This window comes from Chelonoidis abingdonii, chromosome 4, assembly GCF_003597395.2.
Source record: "Chelonoidis abingdonii isolate Lonesome George chromosome 4, CheloAbing_2.0, whole genome shotgun sequence".
Taxonomy (NCBI): Eukaryota; Metazoa; Chordata; order Testudines; family Testudinidae; genus Chelonoidis; species Chelonoidis abingdonii.
Window position 1 is genome coordinate 65565312 of NC_133772.1, and position 22269 is coordinate 65587580.

The 22269-nt window shown below is 38.2% G+C and overlaps 1 protein-coding gene across 7 annotated transcripts in view; it reads right to left on the minus strand.

Moving 5' to 3' along the window:
- Nucleotides 1–22269, minus strand: part of NELL1 (neural EGFL like 1) — a 465038-nt gene that overhangs the window by 343836 nt on the left and 98933 nt on the right. For all 7 annotated transcript variants that reach the window (XM_032794577.2, XM_032794575.2, XM_075065234.1 and 4 more), the window contains 4 exons: nucleotides 15527–15661; nucleotides 14594–14696; nucleotides 9668–9741; nucleotides 7235–7334 (listed from right to left, as the gene is read on the minus strand). In XM_032794577.2, coding sequence (XP_032650468.1) covers nucleotides 7235–7334; nucleotides 9668–9741; nucleotides 14594–14696; nucleotides 15527–15661 — 412 coding nt within the window. The remainder of the gene's footprint in view (nucleotides 1–7234; nucleotides 7335–9667; nucleotides 9742–14593; nucleotides 14697–15526; nucleotides 15662–22269) is intronic.

Consider the following 22269-nt stretch of genomic DNA (forward strand, 5'->3'; position numbering starts at 1 on the left):
ACTAGGGATTTGTTTAGCCTGGGCCTAACTTACCTGTTTCTCAGTACTTTACTGTAGTCATCTGGCCTTGCCCCATCACACTATCCAAACAACACCGAATTTCTACCCTTTCACTAGGATTAATTAATTAAAATTCTGTTTGCCCGTTAGCCAACATACTAGAGACAAGGAATTCTGTAACATTTGCTGTGTCACATAAAATCAATAAGTATACCACCATTTTTTGCTACCTAGAGTGCTAAACCCTCTTCATATGCATACCTAGTATAGGAAAATGCTTTACTTTAACTGGGCAGATAACACTACACTAGGATTTACAGTTATGTATACCACTTCTCTCTCATCCAAATCATGTACACTTAGTAAATTTCATCTTGCTTAGCACGTTTCTTTAGTAACAGTGGTCCTTACATTTATATGGATTTCTGCCTGGACGTGATTTCTATTTTCTCTTTACCCTGGTGATCACATTTTTCTTCATTAGTGACATACTTACAAAAGTGATGCTTACATTTTCTGGTCAATCAGGAGTCAGTAGATTGACTTGCTTATCATCTCTTCAACTGTCCATCTCTAAATCAGAATTTTGTCTAAAGTGCTTGATTAGTTCTCAGTATCACAGTATATTTCTAAGGACTGTCATTTGCTTGTTTGCCACCTCTGAAATTCAGAAGGAATTTGATATAGATGTGCCCTCTCCTAGTTATCTATCTTGGACCATTATAATTGCTACCTTGTAAAGTTCTTCAGGCAAGTCCTCGATTCGTTTGTTCCCCTTCTAGTTATTAACAATATCTGAGATTCAGTTCCTCTCAAAATCAGCCTGTTTCTTATATCATTTTTTCCCAGGCTTATAGGCTGTGATAAAAAGGCAGAACAAAAGAAGATTAATGTTCCAGTTCTCTAACTTAACTATATTTAATTAGAGACTCTAGAGAACTCTTGTTTTGTCCTTGTGAGTTCCTAATTATAGGAGTGCACTCTAGTCCATCTGTAGTCTGGCTTAATCTTTGTTATTAAAGTGACTTGTGAAGCACAAGCATCAGACCTGGATTATAAAGTATATCGCCTGCTGCTAGGCTACCAACTTCACATTTCCCATAGCACTTGACTAAACTTGTTAAGAACCTTAACAAATGGGAAGTGGGAAAATCTCTTTGTGAAGGCATATGTATTGTTTCCACACCATCTGTCACTAGGCTTTTACAGAACAAATTAAAATTGATACTAGAAAGCCAAGGAATGTACATTAAGTTACAAAATATTAAGTGCTGCACTGTGGCTTTGAGAGTGAGATAAGGAGCATCCCCTTAGCAGGGACTTTGCAGGCATTATTCCTCTGCACATATAAAGTAGGTTTAACATGTCAGAGGAACATACCTAGGAAACACAGTTATGTCTCATCTAGATGCACATCTACATTCTACATCTCTGCAGCTCTGGATCTGGGTGTAGGGGAATGAAACCATTTCTACATTCCTCCTAGACTCTCTGGAGTCTTGAGTACTGCAGTCAGCACTGGCCTGACTGCTTCTCAAACCCTCCTGCTAGCAGCCAAATTATGGGTGCCTGCTGTGTGGATGTACTGGGGGGAATGGAGATTCTTATGTTCTTCTCACCCCTAGAGGCTCTGATTCAGAAAAGCACTTAAGCATGTGCTTAAATCCATCGATAGTCAGCAAAGCACTTGAGCACATGCTTAAAATTAGGCATATTCCACTGATTAGTTGATTAAGTATGTGCTTAAATCCTTTACTATACAGGGATAGCAAAGGCTTCAATGTTGGTACATTTCTATTCATGACAGCAATTACTGAGCACTAAACAAGTAAACAATGAATTCAAAAGAATACAAACAGCAAATTTTGATTACATCTCTGCAGTAATAATTTTTCAAGTCCCTTTCAAATATCAAAACACAGTAGAAACCATCATCTGAATTTCCATGTGATCTTGGAATTCCCAGCTTCCAATAGGGCTAGTGAACAACAGAGTTCATACTTCCATATTGGGTAGGTTAAAAACTGAACTGCTGAGGTTTCAGAATATTCAGGAATGTCTGATCCAATACTGTTGGCCATTCTCTCGATAAAAGAAAAGGCTTAAAAAGAAAATAATTGTATCCCAGCAAAAAGGCACATGGAGAGGATTTAACAGAATCATATAAAATCTTAAACAGAACTGATAATCTCAACTAATTTCAGTCTAACACAGATGACAAGTCAAGTGAGCATGAATTAAAATTACCGATAAATACATTCACAACAGATGTCAGGAACCAATTCCCCCCACACACACACACACAGAACAGCCCACTAAAGTCATTCAAGACATTTACAATATAATTAAATACCATCATGTGAGGGATTAAATACTGAAGGAAGTGTCTAGATTTTTTATGAGCCTGATGACCTCTTTTTCCAAATATTTCTGATCATATTACAACCTCCTTTCTCAATGTTGTTGACTGTTTGCTTGATCTACAGTTGATTTTTTCCTCCGCTGAGAGCATACTTGTGTCTTTTTATTACTATTTCTACTAAATGGGGCCTGTCCCTTGATGTTATTGACTGCCTAGTGACCAATAAGTTAAACTAACTATAAAAGTAATCAAATTTCATGCTTCAGGTGTGTGATGCCAGGAGGAAACTGCACAATTGTCTAGGACTAACGATTTCAAAATAGGTTATCTAAAGTTAGACATTATCACCCAGATCCATAAAGATGTTTAGGCTTCTACCTTCCATGGACATCAAAGGAAGTTGGAAGCCTATATATCTTTGTAGATATGGGCCAACAGGCCAAATTTTAAAAGATATGTAGGTCCCTGAAGATGCAGATAGGCACCCAGTGAGTTTTTGAAAAGTACCTACATGCTTAAGTCCCATTGCATTGGGCTGGAAGCAATATATCCACGACCCTGTTTAACTTTCATGGTCATCTCTGATAAATCTCTCCTCTTTCTGGGACTTTTCTAGCTGTTTTGCTGGTGCTCTCACTACACTTTCCAAAATTCCTGGCTATCTATCTTACATGGTCCCCAAATCCCACTACCTGCTTCCCCACAGGTTGTACTGGAGTAATCATACTCTCATTGACTGTTCCATACTTCAGAGGCTTTTAATTTGTATTTAAAGTTGGGGTGATGTTTCACTTGCAGGGGTTGATCAATGTTCTACATGTCAAAAGTAGTTTCACCCTCAAAACTGTTACAAATGCAAATCTGTGTCAACTGTTATACAAGCTTATGCAATATCAGAGGGCAAACTCAGATGAAGAATCACAGAATTGTGAACTAGCAGCCTTAGCCTTTCATGATGTGAAGTAGTATTACTAGGCCACGAGCAGCTAGATTCTTCTGATTCCTTTCATATCTTTGGAGATTGCGGATCCCGAGCTCAGAGGTGTGACACCAAGCAACATCCTTACTAATTCTTTTAATGTATGTGGAAACGATTTCAACAAATCTGTGTTGTGCAGCAGATATGTAGCAACACAAGAGTGTTTCAAGGTTTAATTAGCTAACGTGTGAAGAGTGCTCTGAGGATATAAAGCACTTCTTAAATCTTAAGCATTCTTGTTCCTATGTGTAGGAAGTAACTAATTCATACGTCTCAACCTCCATCAGAGTCTTAATAAAATTAAAATCTTGAAACAGCTCACAATCCCCCAGCAATGCACAAGAAATGTTTGATTTCTGGTTCTGAGAATGCAAAATGCGCTCAGTTTTTCTTCTAGTAAGAAAAATCTTGAGCCTCACAGCTAGACAGGGAGAGATAAGAAATATGCTAATTGAAGTGCCTCCTTGAGCTGCAGTTGAAAAATCAGAAACATTTTTTTTTAAACCAATAAATGTAAGGGTGACAGAAGCCATACTTTTGCCTTACACCACTGTTTTCTTCAATAAAATGCACATTTCAGCTCATCAGGAGTATTCTACAATTGCTGCCAACCAGTATCAGTAGCCAATCTAAATTCATCAGCCAAACCATATTACTAGATACTGAATAGAAATTACTTTACATAGAAATTGAGCATTTCTCACCACTTCATTATTCTCCCCCACACACACTCTCTTAAGAAGGAGAGGACGATTGAATAATCTGGGCTTGCTGGGGTTGGCGACACACAAGAAACTGTAAGAAGTAGCAACATAAAGAACCCTTGAGAACTTTATTTGAACCATTCATTGGACAAGGAAAGGAGATGTGGGATCCAATCTATCATTCAAAATGACTCACTATTTCTAGCAAAGAGACCAACATTTAAAAGAGGCTCAACACATTTTTGCCAAACTATTTTACTGTTATTATTGTATTTGCCTTTAGGCAATAAAATAAGCCTAGGGTGACACTACAAATGATAAAGATTTGTGAAAATAAGTTATAAATGTGTTCCTTTTATGCTGAAAATTCTTTGATTTTAAAACAAGCCTAAGTTGTGTCTAATGGTACAGCTGTGAATTTTCCCAGTCAATGTTATAAAATAACTATACACTACAACTGTACTTTTACATCAATGTCCACCTTGCTGAAGCATTGACAGGTGAGGAACCCACATAGCTGGGTATATTACTAGTAATTGGTCAGGGACAGATCCTGCACATGGCTCTGATCATGCACACCCCTGCATCCAGGCAGATCCATTTGTGTGGTCTAGCCACCCATGTTTTATGTTAGACTGTCACTGTACAGGAAAAAACTCTTTATTCTATTAGATCTACTACATCTTCTATACCGTACCCCATACACAGTCATTTCAATAAAACACAGAAATGGTATCATATGAATAAGTTAGATGCCACTATATTATAAATGTATGGGGAGGAAGGGAAAGAGAAAAAGGAAGGAGATGAAGAGAATTATCTGCAGTAATGACTTGTCTAACCATTTTCAACAATAATGAGTGAGTAGCAAGTCTACCAGCTGGGTCTATTACAGTATTTCACTAGTACTTTGTTGATTCTCAATGTGAATCTATGTAAACAACAGATTTTTCTTCTCCCATGGGATATCATCTATTATTCTAGGCACTTAATTAGTACAGATATGGCCACTATGAAAAACCTTGTGGTAGACACATATGATGTAAGAATTTATCATCACAATGCTATCATCTTTTCTTCCATTTTTTTTCCCTTTCCCCACATTTATTCACTCACAAGACTGTAAATAATTTTGCTATAGTTCAGCAACCACCAATGTACAGGCTGCCAAATGAACTATATTTCCTGCGAAAATTCTGGCAGCAGGGTATAACCTGACCGTAAGAAGTCCTGGACAAATAAATGTTGGGGAGGGCAGGGGAAAAGGAGAAAAAGAAGGAAAGCATATGATAGCATTGGATAGGTATGGTGTAAGAACCTACCTATCTACCACTGGGTTTTTCATAGTGCCCAGTGCTGTACTAAATAAGCACTTACAATAAAATGACGGGACCATAATGAAAACAAATTGACAGCTTGCAAAAATGAAGACTTGCTCTATAGTTCAACAAGTGTAAACTGATTGATTTACCATTGAACTATGGATGACACTTTATTGGTTACCAATAAACATCCGCTGGAAAATCCAAGTGATCATTTTTTTTTGACGTTTTCTGAATTAAATATATTCTGAAAGGCAAATGTAAATTGCTGTATGTTTCTTTGCATATTTGCTATAACTCTCCCTTTAGGACTTCAGTTAATGCAATGATTCCAAATGACTATATTAAGTATCGCATTTGGTCAAATTTGCCCCAAAATCTCTCTCCCCCACAATAAAAGCAAACTACAGGCTCAAAGAATGGTTGATCCTGCAGATTGCTGAGCGCTCTGCCTCAATCCAAGTTCTTAAATGTTTTGCTGAACTAGGGCTGGCAAAAACCCTGCAGATCAATCCCATAGAGAGAATCGTGCACTTCCCACCTGTTCACATTTGTGGGAACTGAACCTCGAAATGATATCATAAACTCTGCTATTTCTTCAGGTTTCTCTAACTGATTCAAGAGGTAACCCAACAGAAGATGTGTTCTGTTTAAAGAAAAAACCCAGTGTAATATGTTAGATATTCTGTTCAGTATATCCAGTTATAAGGAAGATAAAATGAATTTTAAAAGAACAAAAAATTAACAAACAATCAGAGAGGAAGCTGCCATCTTAACATTCTGATAATACAGAATAGGACTGAATGTCAGCATCACCATTTGATAGCACTAGAAATCAGAGTTCATAGCAGTTGCAGAGACTTTTCCTTCTTTTATGTCTGAAAACCACCTGCAGGCATGCATGTTCATGGCATTGTATAATATAATTAAAAAACATGCCTAGGGTGACTACCTAAAAAAGTATCCACAATAATATAGAACCTACCTCCATAGTTACAGAACTTATCTTTCTTCTTTGAAGTTTGCAGACTTCCAATGCTTTTAAGTAATGAAGCTGCACTGGATCAAACTGGACCACCTGCTATAAAGCGTCATTAAGACAGCGACCCCTCAGAGATAGGCAGCAGCAATGTTTACTGCTTACTTCAACAGTTACAGGTGTTTCTAAAAACTGTTTAAAAATTGATGATGTCTATATGGTTAGAAACCAATCCTGTAAGCTACTTCAAATGTGCAGGCCCCTGCTACCACATGGAGTTGCTTGCAAGGTCAGGGCCTTCATCAGTAAATATTTAATTACACACATACACTAATTAAATATTTATTGACTAAGGCCCTTATCTTGCAAGCTATAAATCTAGATAGAGATAGAAACAGAGTTTTCCCTTAATGAGTAATATGGAAGTTCCCCTTAAGGAAGTAATATGACAAAACAAAACCTCAGATCCAAGCACCTTCAAAGTTTGGATCTGGACTGAGATCTGAACTTCACACTAGCTCTTACCTCTACAATAGGCCAACCAAAAATCCCATATCCAAACATCTTAGAACTCCGGACATTCACATCTGAATTTAGCATCTCAGAACATACCAATTTTAAACATAACTAATAATTAACTGGGTCTTGTAGGCAACAGGAGACATTGTGTCCATTGTCCTCTTTCTCGTTAACCCAGAAAAGTTACTGCCTTGTCCCTGTAAATTTATCCTCCCAAAGGAATAGCACAGGTTGGTTTATAGAGAACATTGTTTAGAAGTACAGGTTTATGTAAGTCGCCAGTGCCATCAATTAAAGAGGCATGGTTCATTACAACATATCCCAAAAATGACCCAATGACTACATTCCATCCAAGCATGTACTGCTTACCTCTGCAAACACTGCAGCATTGGTTCTCTGGAAGAATGTGATCTTTTTCTGAGCAGTTCAATGGAGGACAGGTCTCTGTTACTTTTACTAAAACTCCATTCTGAAAATAAATAAATGTTTTAAAAAAATGACACTCATAAAAATGTATCTGACGGCAAGGGTCACACAGTTTTCTATCCACAGCTCTCGCAATCTTTAGTAACAACAGTAGTAAAGTGACAGGCAGCAAGCAAAATTCAGTTTTTATACTATAAACTCAAATCAAAAATTAATCTACTTGGACATTTCTGTTCCCACAGTTTAAGGAAAAGACACTACATTTAAACTCAAGCTTGTACAGCTGCTTTTTCATTTCTTAACCTGCATAAGCACTTGCAGGAATTAAAGTATTTTATTTCGCTCCAGATTTTTATTTAAGAATTTTTTTCTGCTTCACATGAGACTTTTTTTTGTTATCTTTTAGGTATTTTAAATTCTGTATAATGTGTGGTGATAGGTAAATTACCAATGAGACAAAGTAGAGAGATTAGATGGCCAAGATTTTCAAATATGACCAGTGATTTCAGAGCCTCAGCACCTTAAAGGACCTGATTTTCAGCAGTGGAGCAGGAACTGGCAAAGTAAGAAAGACAGAGAAGCCACCTAGCTGCCTGCTGACCCAGCTGCAGCTCAAGTCATCCAGCTTCTTGATGCCTTGTTGCATGTTTGACATACAGCCTTGGCTGCTGGGCCAAATTGAGGGAGCAGCTCTGCCAGCACCATTGCGAACTGTTAGTTTTATTATAAGTCTCACCATATTTGGTGTTTTTCTTAATGCTTCAGATGCTGGAATCAAGAGAGTACATGAGGAACTCAGCTTTCATTTTTTTAAAAAAAAAAATATGTTTCTAGCCCTCCACCAAAAATTACTTTCAATAAATCTCATGATTTTTAGGGCCTGACTCATGATTTTTGAAGGTTGGCAATACTAGGCCTACAAAGTGCAAGGTACGCAAGATGGGGGACAGCAGGCAGGACTTGTAAAAGAATGAGCAAATTTACTCCAGCAGAGGCAAGGAATGGAAAATTTTGGACGCCCCATCCCTGACCTCCTTTGGTTAAGAACTGCCAAGTCATTTCTCTGCTACCCAGTTATACTTTATTAGCCCATAGGTGTCAAGTGAGGTGTTCAAATATAAGGGGACACATACTTTGGTGGAGGCAAAGAGGAAAGGCATCCTGCAGAGGATACAGCACATGCCATGTTATGTGGATGCCCACATGAAAAGAGTGGAATTAACAGACTTTAGGACTGATTCTCATCCCATTTTCACTGGTGTAAAGCAGGAGTCTCCCAAAAGAGTCAATGGAGTTACACCAGCATAGGTGAGAGGAGAACCAGCAAACTGAGTGATCACTGTCAGTCATTTTATCAAACTACCCAGCTGGAAAGGTATTGACTATAACTCACCACCTATTCAAGCTCTGACAAAACAATTACCGTAGGAAAGGTACAGTATACCACTGTACGAACAGCAAGTGCTGATAAGTCAGGTCAAACGCACAGCAAGAAATCAAGAAAGACTATGACAATCAAATCGCTCAGAAAAAGCACAAAACAAATTCAAACCAAACTCATGTCTTCATTAGAGAAGCAGAGAAAAGAAATGAAGTTAAGTCTGACCATAGTTGCTTCATGTCAACAACAATTTTGTTTCCAAAAATTTCCCCATTTTCTGTGACTGGTGACCTTGCACCCTAGAGAGAAGAAGCTTGCATATCCAGGAGTTTATTGTGCCTTATTTCTATAGTAAGAAAATGTTCAAACAAGCACTTTGGGTTAAAATCTGTTGACATAAAGTGGTGTCACTCCATTAATATAAATTGACATTAAATTTCAGATTTAATCCACTGAGATAAACAGGGCCAGTAACTTTTCAGAGAACAAATATAGGCTTCCTTCACATGAAGAGGCGCTACTCAACAGAAGTGCTGTGGATCACTAGAGTAAGGCCCCAATCCACCAAAGCATTTAAGCACCTTCTTAAGTTTTAAGCATGACAGTAGTCAGGGCTTAAAAGTTTCTGGCCTTTATTTAGTTACACTTGTTCAAATCCAGAGACTTCAGGGACTTGTTCAAATCCAACTTCAGGGACTTGAGCCAGTGTGGCTGAGATCAGAATCTTGCCCTAAAATGACACCTCTTCCCACAACCCAGGTAAGGAGCAAAGAGAAAGGAGAATACCCTCCTTAGTCACTTTATCCTAAATTGGCCATTTTCCAGCTTTGTCTGTGTATGTCTGGCTTCCACTGAAGTTATGGTCAGCGTCAGACAAGAATGGATAACACATCTGCATGAAGGAAGCCTAAAGAAATATACCAGCTTTTATCATTATAATTTATGGGCACTGCATATTTATTGAAACAGTAGAAGTTAATAAAATTAAAACTTACTCGACATTCCCTGCAGTTCTTGGTTAAAACCCTTTGACCTTCTGCTAACACTCTGCCTCCAAAGATACACTTAGCTATAATTTAAAAAAAATCCCCAAAGTTAATATTTTGGTAAAAAATGACTGCAAAATATAAACATAAGTAAAATCAATACATATACACATGGGCAAATACAGGCCTACTGTGGTAAATATGACGTAGTGCCTTTGCCTTCACTTGAAGTAAGTGTTGATTACTTTCATTTGAGTGCAACAGTACATTCATTAAAAAAAACAAAACAACTATTATTGTGAAACATTATACCCCCTCATACTGACAAACTAGCCTATTAATGACCTGAAGTGATAAAAAGAATAAAGCATTATTCAGTAGATACTGAACCCAATTCATTAACAGAATCACACACAGCATAGACATCCCATTGATTAAATAGAGTGCATTTGTATTACTATATGTTTGCATAAGGTTATTCAAAGCACTTCAAAATCAGACAGACAGACATTGGTGCATTGTATGTCAAGAGACTGGCAGGTGCATGGGTTTCATTTAAGCCTCCAGATTGTACCTGGGGACATATGAGGATAGAATCCTTAACACAGCTTTGTCCCTGAGAAACTGCAAGAATGGTTCAGAACTAGTCAAAGCCTGAAACTCACTGACTCTACAAACTGAAAAAAATCACTGTCAGAAACAGTCTCAAAGGAGGGACAAATACAGCCTGCAACACTAAATTTGGAATGGATTGCATTGGGATGTGACCCTAAAAACTTCTCTATTGTTCCCCCAGCCCCCACATTTCTAATTGTAGATATTTACACCTTCCTTCTATTGCACCTAGAACTGTCTTTCAAAATAGCCTCTTAAAAGCTCCCATATTCTATAACAAGGAGGCAGCTTTCTAGACTGAATGGGGATTCTCCAAAATCACTCTCAATCAGAAATAGCCAGATTCAGAGTCCTAGGAAGGATATTCTAGAGAAGCATTCAACTGGGTCTCAAAAGACCTGGGTTCAATTCTCAGCTACAGACTTGCAGTGTGATCTTGGGCAAAATCACTTAATCCACCCTGTGCCTCCATTTCCCAACTGTAAAATGGGGATACTACTTCCTACTTTACAGTGAAGTCGTGATGATAAAATCCACGACTAATTGTGAGATTCTTCGATACTGTTATGACGGGATCAAATAAGTACATTAGAATTGATAGACTGGCATGACGGATTAGGGGAAATTTTGACATCCTAGTATGAAAGACAAATTATCGTCATCCATGCTGAGCAACATCATGTGTTCCTCCACTCCAAGTTGTAGGAATTCAATGAACTAGTTCATCCTGACCACAAATATCATCTTGGCTCATCACTGTCACTGCAGTACTAAAGACTCATGGATAAACTAGCTCCCATTCCAAGCACCATGAGAAGGTCCCTGTTGCCCAGGCCTATGTTTCCTTCTATCTCCTGACAGAGAATTTTTTTCCAATTCTTCTGAGTAGCAAACAAGTAGCAAACAAAACAAACAATCTGTGGCACACTCATGGCAGCAGGGAGCCTGGAATTCCACGCACTATTAATTTCCACTCTCACAGGTGCAACCGATACAAACTAAGCCAGTTGGCCTGCTTATGCAACCAACTGCTAAGTGCACCACTGTTAACTCCAAGAGATGCGTCTCTGTCTATGCCAGATGTTTCTCCACTGCTGTGAAGAGACTTTTTTTTTTAACTTCCTCTTGCTCTGTGTGCCAGCCTTATTCTTTAAGTACACAACTGTGGCCAGCCTGCAGGACACATGCTTAGTTCCTTCTTAAATCTTCCAATGATTTTATGGAAAAAACTGTTCCACAGATATATGCACAACCTGTCAGGCTGCCATCCGTGCAAGTATCTGTATATTTGATGGGTCCAAATTTCCTTCTTGTCTGAACATCCTGAGAGGACTCTCACCAAATTAGAGGTGATTTTACAATCTGATGAACACACAGAAATGTCCCAAGGTCCTGTACACCTTCCTTCCAATGGGATAACATTAGTACTTAAAATAAACACAAACAATTTGACCAACAATTCTAGGTCCACACACATACACAATGTTAAGAGGCCCACTGTTCTCACACTATTCTCTATATAACTGGTGAAGCCCATGATTCTTGTCTTATACTGATATCATTCTCTTCTGTGCATTGGACAGTGCTCCAAAGTCCCATCATAAACTCTCTTGAGAAATGACTAGCGAAGTATGGCTTGCATCTACTCTACTGCACCTAGAGTCCTATGCTATAAGTCAGTAAGACTTGTAAAAGCAGCAAAGAGTCCTGTGGCACCTTATAAACTAACAGACATGTTGGAGCATGTGCTTTTGTGGGTGAATATCCACTTCATCAGACGCAAGCTTGTGCTCCAATACACCTGTTAGTCTATAAGGTGCCACAGGACTCTTTGCTGCTTTTACAGATCCAGACTAACATGGCTACCCCTCTGATACTAATCAGTAAGACTTGACATTTGTCTGTAGAACTGAGAGATATGTGTTGCTTCTCAATGAAGCCATTTACAGCACATCCTGTAATGGTCCTTCCTCACCTGCCTTCTTCAATACTGTGATGACAATTGTATATATCCCTTGCTTCTGGCGCCAAAGAGGTATTACATAATAAATTACTTTTGATTTTTGTTTCACTTTCCATCCAAATATCTCTACATGTTAGAATAACCCATAAAGTCTTTCAGACACTATTCTGTCTCCCAGAGTTCTTTCTCTGTGTTCATGTTGCTGGAAATGGGAGAATCTAAATAATTCTCACCATACACAAAGCAGATAGATTTTCTAAAGAGTTCAGTTTTCACTGTGAGAAGCTGGGTGCTGAGCACTTTCAAAATCCATCTCATTTAGATATCCAAAGAGGATGCAGAAGTTCTTTTGAAAATCTGGCCCTAGCTTTATATTGCTCAGTATGAGCTCAATTGTGACCTCACTTCAGAAAAACACGCTAGATGGCAACAAGATGACTGTCTGGGGAAAGATGAACTAGAGTGATGTACTTTTACTCTTTCTCTATTGTCTCACCTGACTGCCTGTAGCCCAGGGCTGGACTTACACTGGACAGAAGAGAAAGTGAGGAATTTTACAACAGAAAAGAGACACCGGGCTTCAAATAAAGTTTTAGTCTTCTTATCTTCTGGTTTGGAGAGGTTAACACAAGATGGCAGAGAAGAAAGCAGAAACATCAATTTTAAAATCCCTAAACATTTTGTGTGTGAGAACTGCTTGGTACTTTGATACAAAAAAAAAAAAAAAAAAGAACCATCAAGCTGTCCAATAACTCCCAGACACAGAAAATTACATTTGATGATTGTATCCAGGACTAAATGGGGAAACTGCAGAGAAATCAACACCCGCAGTGTAAAAATGTGGATAGCCTCAGTGGCTGCCACTACATACCCAAAACCGTGGCCCTCGCATATCATTCTGTCAAGGAGCTGGCACTTACAATTAATTTCAATCAACTTTCATACATCTTTTTCCATTGACTGACATTCTGAGTCCTTGTCAGAATAACGAGCAGAGTTTGGTGCCAATCACTGACTAAGAGTGAGCTTGTTCATCTTTCCACTAAAGAATCAGAAACATAGTCTACACTTTGGAACTTATATTCAATCTACAGTTCAGTCCTTCAGAATTACTCTGAACCACATTTTGGCTGGGATTTGTTGCTAAGTGCACATCAGAAAAGACAGAGCCAGAGAGAGAGATGTTCAAGCTCTCAGATCCATGAAAAGAACCCTTTACAAACTCTCAGCAGGTGAATCACAAGTACTTGTGTTCTGGAAGGTGAAAGTTAGGAGTTTGTCCTTTTGTGCACAGACTACTCATGGGCCAGTGTATAATGAAGGAAAAGGTGTGAGCTGTGCACATGTTCATGACTATGCAGAACAGGTGCACACTTCTTTTTTGACAGGATTCATAGATGTCCATTTGGAATTGAAGCGGAGAAATCAAAGCGTGACAATCTGATTTTTTTGGGGGGAGGGGGGGAAGGGTGTCTAATTAATCCTAAACCAGCCAACAGCTACATCATTGACAAGTCTAAATGGAGAAGAGCTGTGCCCAGAATGTGTAGGTTGGCGAGATAAGGAAAAAGGTCTCACTTTCTTCATACGTGAGAGCAAGAGGAAATTTAGTCCTGTGTACTTGAGCATACACATGCTCAATTGACTTTGTCCCTCAGCCCCATTTAAGTCCTGAGTGTTAAATCCTTTTTTCACATAGGGCTTCCATTTGTAGATGAGATAAGAGAATTTCATCAGTTGGTCCAACTACAGAATTTACTGCTCATCATCTTTTCCACATTCATTTGGTCTGAAATAAATTACATAAACTACTACTGCACACAACATAGATCATTACAGGCTAGATAGAACCATGAATTTTCCTTTTTCTGCTGATTATATCATTTTATTTTTAAAAAAAACCTACAATATCCAAAGAACCACCTTCAGTTCAGAACAGGATGACAAATAACCAAACCAAGTTATTAGCTCTCTCTATGGTAAGTAGGGACCAACTGCTTCATGCTAATTAACATTAATTGGGTTTAACAGCTACTAGTAGAAGCCAGACATTTTTCCTTTGGAGAGGTACAAACAAGAGCATAGCCTTTTTAATGCCAATAGAATCCAACAATATAGTCTTAGAAACATGCAGTACTGCATTGTATTTCCTAGGTGGTTCTTTTATTTTTCAGCAAATAGTTATTTATTCATTTTTTTAACCAAAGCTGCCACTGTGACTCATGTTCCCTGCATTAATTTGTCGGGACCTGTGAAAAATCAAGGGGGAAAACACATCAGCTGCTCCTAGATTCAAGACAAGTGTGATTCCAGTTAAAAAGAAGGTGGGAGGAAAATATCAAACATAATGTACTTACACCTGCATACTTTGCAGCACTGGCCTCCCATATGCACTGGGAGGGTATCAGGAGCACAGTTCAGAGGGGGACAGGACATCCTTCGGCACTCCACTACTCCGCTCTAAGCAAAGGTTAGAAAGATGAAGTTCAGATGTGTGTGTTAGTTTATATTTTATATAAAGCACAAATACTATACCAGAAAATAAAAGTAGCATTAAAGATTTCAGATCCTTCTTTCAGCAACAAGTCTTATCTAACAGCTACTGGTATGAACTAAGCCACCCCCATTACCGTTGTGATATACATCTTTGTCTTATCCCTCCTGTGCACGCTATTTACGTGGATAAGACAAAAAATAATACCATCTTTACCAGAACATAACCACAACCTTTTGCAGGCTCTGTCAATCATCTTCAAAATTTTAATAATCAGTTTTCTATTTTCTCAGGCAAACAAAGGCTCTCTTCAGATATCTATCAAATACTTTCAACCAGACAAGACTTACATACTAATTCTCTTCTGTTCCACAGGTTTTCAAAACGATAAACACCCAAAACAGATTCTGCATGTTGTTACCATGCAGGATGCAATTGAGCACCTATGAATAAAATTAAGATAATGCTTTCTCTCACACACACACACAATCCAGTGAAACTATTCTGAACCAAACAGAGACAACACCATGATTTCCCACCCTCCGCCCCTGCAAAATGGTGAGATTCTTCCAGATATAATTAGAACAAATGACAGAGTTGTCAAGGGAAAGCAGATTTTATTTACTAAGTATTCATATAAGAAATGGCAATTCTTTGCTACTTCCTTCAGTTGTTCACATTGTCACTGGGTGCAAACTAAAAAGATAACAAATCTCAGAGTTGACATTATGTATTCGAGGACCATTCACACTATAATTAGGCATCCTACCCCTTACACCAGTTAGAAGATTCTTACTTTGCATGTGCAATTCCTGCAGTGATCATCTTCTACCCATGAGTCTTTGTCTCGATAGATCACTCCATTTACTTGACAAGTCTTCTCACAATGACAGTTTTCCAATTGATTAAGTCTCGTTTCTGCATAATTTAGCTATAAGTGAAAGTTACTTGATGTAATTTCTGTAATTCATACACATGGTTTTAACAAAGCAAAGAAGCAAAGAACAAAAGAAGCAGCTTACTGACTTTCAGCTGAATCAAATTTTATTACACCAGTTAAAAAACAAACTAAACAGAAGACACACTGAGCCAGAACCAAAGCTGGTGTAAATCAGCCTGTGCCCATTTACTTCAATGGAGATAAGCTAATGTACACCAGTTGATGATCTGTATGATTGGCTCTTCTAATCTAATGAACCTCAGCAAGATATTAAAAACGTACCTCTTGGGGACCTCAGATTATTAATGAATAGGGTACTTTTAGTTCAAACACCAAAAACTGAAATCTTTGTAATATTCTGAATTATTCATTTACTGGCATACATGTAATTTAAGAGCATGAATGCTGTCAGGCTCCGACTCCTTCTGTTCAACCTATCTCCACACTGTTTAAGATTAACAGTTTGCAGAAAGACGTTATATAAAGCTACAACGATTTACAGGGAAAAGATGACATTTAAATGTGTTGTATAACAGATTTTCCCAAACTATGGATCATGGACCACCAGCGGCCCACAGAGCACTTGCTGGTAGACATAGAGAGCGGGCTGGTCAGATGATACCGTCAGCATCTCCTCATTGCCAGCTGCTAAAATGAATTAACAGATGCTAAAAATATTCTTTTCCTAGTAATATTTTTCCAGGCAAGCAATTGCCATATTTTCCTGAAGAATGATATATAATAGTGAATAGGAGGGAGGGGGTTCATGTGCTGGCAAAGGGAAGGGAAGGTGATCTCTCCAAGTTGTTATCCATGCTATGAGTAATTTACACTTTTCTCTTGCTCACATGCTCCTTCCCATCCTCCTCAACACACCCACACAAATTATTAAAAAACAACAAGGAGTCCTTGTGGCACTTAGAGACTAACAAATATATTTGGGCATAAGCTTTCGTGGGCTAGAACCCACTTCATCAGATGCATTGAGTGGAAAATACAGCAGCAGGTATATATACATAGCACATTAAAAGATGGGAGTTGCCTTACCAAGTGGAGGGGTCAGTCTAATGAGACAATTCAATTAACAGTAGAATACCAAGGGAGGAAAAAATCACTTTTGTAGTGGTAATGAGGGTGACCGATTTCAAACAGTTGACAAGAAGGTGTGAGTAACTGTAGGGGGAAATTAGGTTTTGTAATGACTCATCCACTCTCAGTCTTTATGACACAGATTATTGTCACCATGTTTACATAGGTCATTCCCAGGCAAAGAACACTCCATGCAAATGAAGATTCCCGAGTGATCTGTAATATGGTGGCCAATCACCCACTGCCTCTATTTTCCCTCTCTCCACTGTGCACCAAAAATTCTCCTCAATCTATCCTTGTATCGAAGTGCCCACATTCTCTACTGTATGTGATGGAGCAGGGCTTCTCCCCATCTTAACAAATACTTGCTGTCATGCCCAGTCTCCTTTAAATAAGTTTATTTGTCCACATAACAGATTAAAATCAACAGTTCCTCAGCCCACCCTTTGTCCTGGGGTTTCACAACCTCCTTTCCCAGGGGTCTCTTGCAGCTTCCAAGTGCCAGCCAGCTTCCTTCTTGCAGCCCATTCTCATTCAGCTAGCTCTGTTCCTCTTCTGGAATACCAAACCCAGGATCAGCTCCCTGAGCCCTCTGTTCCAGGGACCCACCACAGGAATTGGCTGCACTCTTCTGTGGTTCCTCTCCCAAGGCAGAGCCTGCCCCAATCACTCCTCTTCTTGCCCTCTGACAAACCCTTGTAGTTAGTTCCTCATTAAGCCCTGATCTCTTTAACTGGCTCAGTAAGGCACACCTGCTCTGACACATGCAAGATCCTCTGCTATGCATAATAAGAACCAAATTACTCAGTCCCATTTACTAACTCGTCAAACTTCCTGGCAGGACTAAACTTCCACATCCTTCAAACAACAAAATAGACATCTCTCCCAGAAATCTACAAATCCCAGAGCAGGTGAGAACTTCTCAAAGGGCCAAATTCTGCTACTTTTACTCACATTAAGCACCACATTACTGCATGAGTAGTCCCACAGTAGCCAATGTATCAGAATCTAGCCCAAAGTGAGATGAATGCTAGCCCTGATCACTCATAAACGGCATACTACAGGATGGTTCAAAATATTATAGCTTACAATAGCATTTTTGGACTGTTCAGAGGATCACTGTACAACACTGTACTATTTTTATATTGGCATCTACTGCATTTTATCCATTTGCAAAAAGGCTCTCAAGACTTCCCCATTATCCATTTTAATGGGAATATTCCAACCTGCCCATCAACTCTAATACTTCCTGTCAGGTAAATCTCAGACAACAGCAGAAGATACTAGGAAAACTTCCTCATTTTCCATTCTTGAATTCTCCAGAGTAAAGGGCCTTGAGTAAAAGCTTTTAATTTTCCTTAAGTCAGGATTCTGGGATATTACTGGAATTGACACTCAGCCCTCCCAAAGCCAGCATGATCTTGTGACTTCAAAAATGCTTTTCACAGTTTAAAAGGCAAAAATCATCCTCTCTTACTGAACTGCTAATCCTGCCAGTTTTCAGCAGTGACTTGAAAAGCGTTTCTATATTTATAGTTTATAAAATAGAATATATTTTGCTGCATTAAAATTGTGTTTAATCTATGTTTTGTTGCAGTTTAACCTGTACCTTTTCTTTAGTCTTCTTAAAAAAAAAAAAAAAAAAGGTAAAATTCATCATTTTTCTTAGAATGATTCTGTATAAACTGCACACAAAAAGAGAAAGGATGTTATACAAAAGCCAGATTTGAAAAGGCATTTAATATTTTGTGTGTGTGGGGGTGTTGATTCCTGTAACAGAGGTAAAACAAAACAAAAACAAAAAAAAAAAAAAAGAGATGCAAATGCTAATACCAATCAACTGAAAGTTGCATATTCTGTGTCTTTCTCTGTCACACTGAATTTATATAAAGTTCATTGATAAAACACACCATCTACCACTTACTCCGAAGAATGACTCTGGATGCAAACTGAATCTATTAGTAAATCAGAGATGTGTATGATCAGTATTACCTTTGGCATGCATTTATCTTTGCAACTATACAGAAAATGTCATTGTTATCTTTGTAGATACGAAGACACGCAACAGAGAACTTTCTGATAGTAATAGGTCAATGGATGTATCTCAACACACACAGGTTTATCTTTTCTGAAATACTATTTAGTTGGCATTTGCTATATGGAATTGAATAGAAATGTTCCATTTGTATTTAAACTTCCAAACATAACTGAAAAATCACCATTAAGCTCAACAAAACGATGATATCCTCAAAATTAAATGTGTTACAAACTGAAATGCCATTCCAAATGCTGCCAATTTTGCATAAATAGATTTGTCAAAGATTTGATACATCAATGGAAATTCTCAGGTCTCAAGTCTTGGATGGATTAGGAGTAGGAATGAACCAATGGGGCTGTGGTTAACTATTTCTCCCATCATTTTTTCATTTTTCCAAACCAGAAGATGAAGAAAAAGACTGTTTTTATTATACATTACCTGTGGGCCATCCACATGCAGGAAGTACCAGAAATCTTACAAAAAAAACCTCCGTTCTCATGAGAACTTCAGAGAACTTTGACTCAAAATGTTCATATATCAGATAAATGTTTGTGGCCAAATAAATCTATGGTGTAACCAAGCCAATAGGGTTATTTCAACAGTAAATTCTGCCCTTAAACATTTAGGTATTTATGCCAACCAAACGAAGCATTGAACTTTTTAACTGTTACCCTGTTAAGATTTGGCAAGAAATAAAGTTAATTAGAAGTTTGGGGCTGGAAATCTCCAGTAACTATCTCCAGCCACTGAAAGAAACACATCTGATTACAAGGAAAAAGACACTTCCTAGTGTGACCCGCTAGTTTACTAAAAAAGAACTGCACTCCATTTTCAAAGACTCTTGATCCAGCAGAGTTATACTGATTTACATTAGCTGAGGAGCCGACCCATTTAGGGTCAACACCACCTAACGTTCCGTACCCAGCACAGTAATTGGGCATGGTGAAAATTAAGCTGTCCATCTTGTCCCAAGGTAATTTATATTTTAATTGAGTTTTTAACAATTTGATCTATTGCCTTTTTCTATTTAAGGTTGCAAAATTAAAGAGATGAAACAGCGGTGTGTAGATGGTAATGCAAAAAGTTCAAACACCTTCCCCACCATGAAAAGAAATACCTCAGACTCAGAAAAGCTATACTTTTATGTATTTTTAAAAGCAACATATTGACTACTTCATAGTGACTTCAAATCTTTGAAGAGTGTGGGGGAAAGAAAGGGCAATGATACTTAACTTACTATATGCCTTACTTGCCATCAGTTGTAATTCTCTTTGTTACATACTAACATTGCAAACACCATTCACTGGGTTTTTTTGAGTCTGTAAATTAAATTGTAACCAAATGCAAATCTACAGACAAATTCAAGTTTCTGGTATACCACAGCCGGACATGGAAACATGGGACACAATTTTTGCATGCTGCCAAATTCATATTCTGCAACTCCCAGAATGGGGGAGAGAATTAGGGGTCATTGTTATGTATTTCATAATACATACTCCTTGCTCTGGCAAAAGTAATCTCCATGGGCGGCTGTGCACGGGTTCCAAACCTATTCCTAGCCCAGACACATGTTAACACGACATTAGTGTACACCTAAAACTGCAGAAATATCACTTAGGGCCTGAATTTGCTCCCTAAGACTGTGATGTGAACATTCACCATTAAAATGCCTGTTTTTAAATTCCACTCTCTTTAGTTTGCATTTGTCTCACAATTAAAACTTCTTGCACGGCTGTGTGTGTTCTTTCTGGACAACAGTACTGCTATAGCTAATGCAACGAAACACTTAGTTAATGCATTACTAAGGAGAGAAAAACAACCTTATTGGGGAAAGGAACAAGCAAAAAAAGGTCATCCCAGCACTGCCGTATGGGAACAAATAATCTTCGGAGTATCAACAGCATGTTATTTGGCCCAAAAAATGTATTAGCAAGCAAAAATATAATTAACAGCAGAGAGAACAAGTCATTCAGTATAGTACATAATTGGGACCTGCTCATACCACCAGCAGGGCTTAAAATAAATTACCTCTATTTCACATTTCCAGCAGTAAAGTGAACTAAAAGCTTAATGTTTCTTATTCTCTGAGTGAGCCTGTCCAAAATACACCGGTTGGGTGAACAGAGTGTCAGTATAATACAAACATGCTTAAAATTAAAATCTTTCTTTTTAGGAAGGAGTCATCAGGGCAGCTGAAGAGGTACAATTCACAAGTTAAAAGATATCTCAAGTTTACCATCTTGATATACACGGGGTTACTATGTAGATTATACTTTTGGAAAATCATGTTCAGTAACTATGCTGTAATTAAATGCACCTACAAATGATTCTGTGGTTACACATTGATCAAAAAGTAATTAGCATATAAGCAGTATGCCAGGTGAGATAACTAATTCTTGTTTAGATGATAGAATTAATCATAGGTCAGATGGTTTTGCTAATGTTAATCACATGGAATATTCCCAAAGGAACAGTACACACCACCAATTTACTAGATGCAAATCAGGATTGCCACTCTGCTTAACTCACTACACTTAGGGCTTGTCTACACTACCGCTTAAATTGATGTAAAAAGACACGTAAAAGTCGGTGTTAAAAAGCCAACCCGAGTGATGCAAGTTACATCGACTTAAACACTGTTCACACTAGTCCACTATGTCAGAGGGAGACACTCTTCCATTGACACAGCTTCCGCTTCTCACTGAGGTGGAGTAATTATGCTGACGAGAAAATGCTCTCCCGTCAGGATAGCGTGTTTTCAACAGTGCAGCTTCACCAAGGTAGCACGGTAGTGTAGACTAGCTCTTAGATATATTTATAGTGAAAACAAGAATAAGTTTATTGTCAAATAACAGAGATTCAAATGAAAGTAAGAGAGAATACTGGAAACAAATGATTACATATAAAACAAAATCATAACATGCTTTCTAGAGTCTAAACTTAACTCACAAGACACTCCCATTTCCTAAAGGATAGCTTACACCAACTTCTTTTCCCAGCATTTTCAACCATGATGGCTGAGAACCTCCTTTCATAAGATCAAGCCTGCTGGCAGCTTGTCTTCCAAGACTGAAGGATGCCCGGTGTATCACCATACTCCGTTATACCCCTAAAAGTATAATCCTGGTTGTTTTTGTTTTTCCCTGCAGCAGTTATTATGTGCTCATCAGCATGTGACTCAATAAGGAAATAGACTTCTATTGTAAGAAACAATGCACAACAGTAAACCAGGGAGATAAAAGTGTCTCCCACCTCCTATCTGGAAAAGTCTGTCTCAATGCATGCTACCTTTGAGCGACATGCCTTTAACTACAAGGCCTTAAAAAGATAACATATGTAACTCCTTACACATTATCTGCTCATACATTTCACAATGATTCTGATGACATTCTTTCAATAGAGGCCTTACATGACCCCTTTTCATGATCCTTGTAACCTGTGTCCTCTGCCACTGGACATCAAGAGGTCCTTG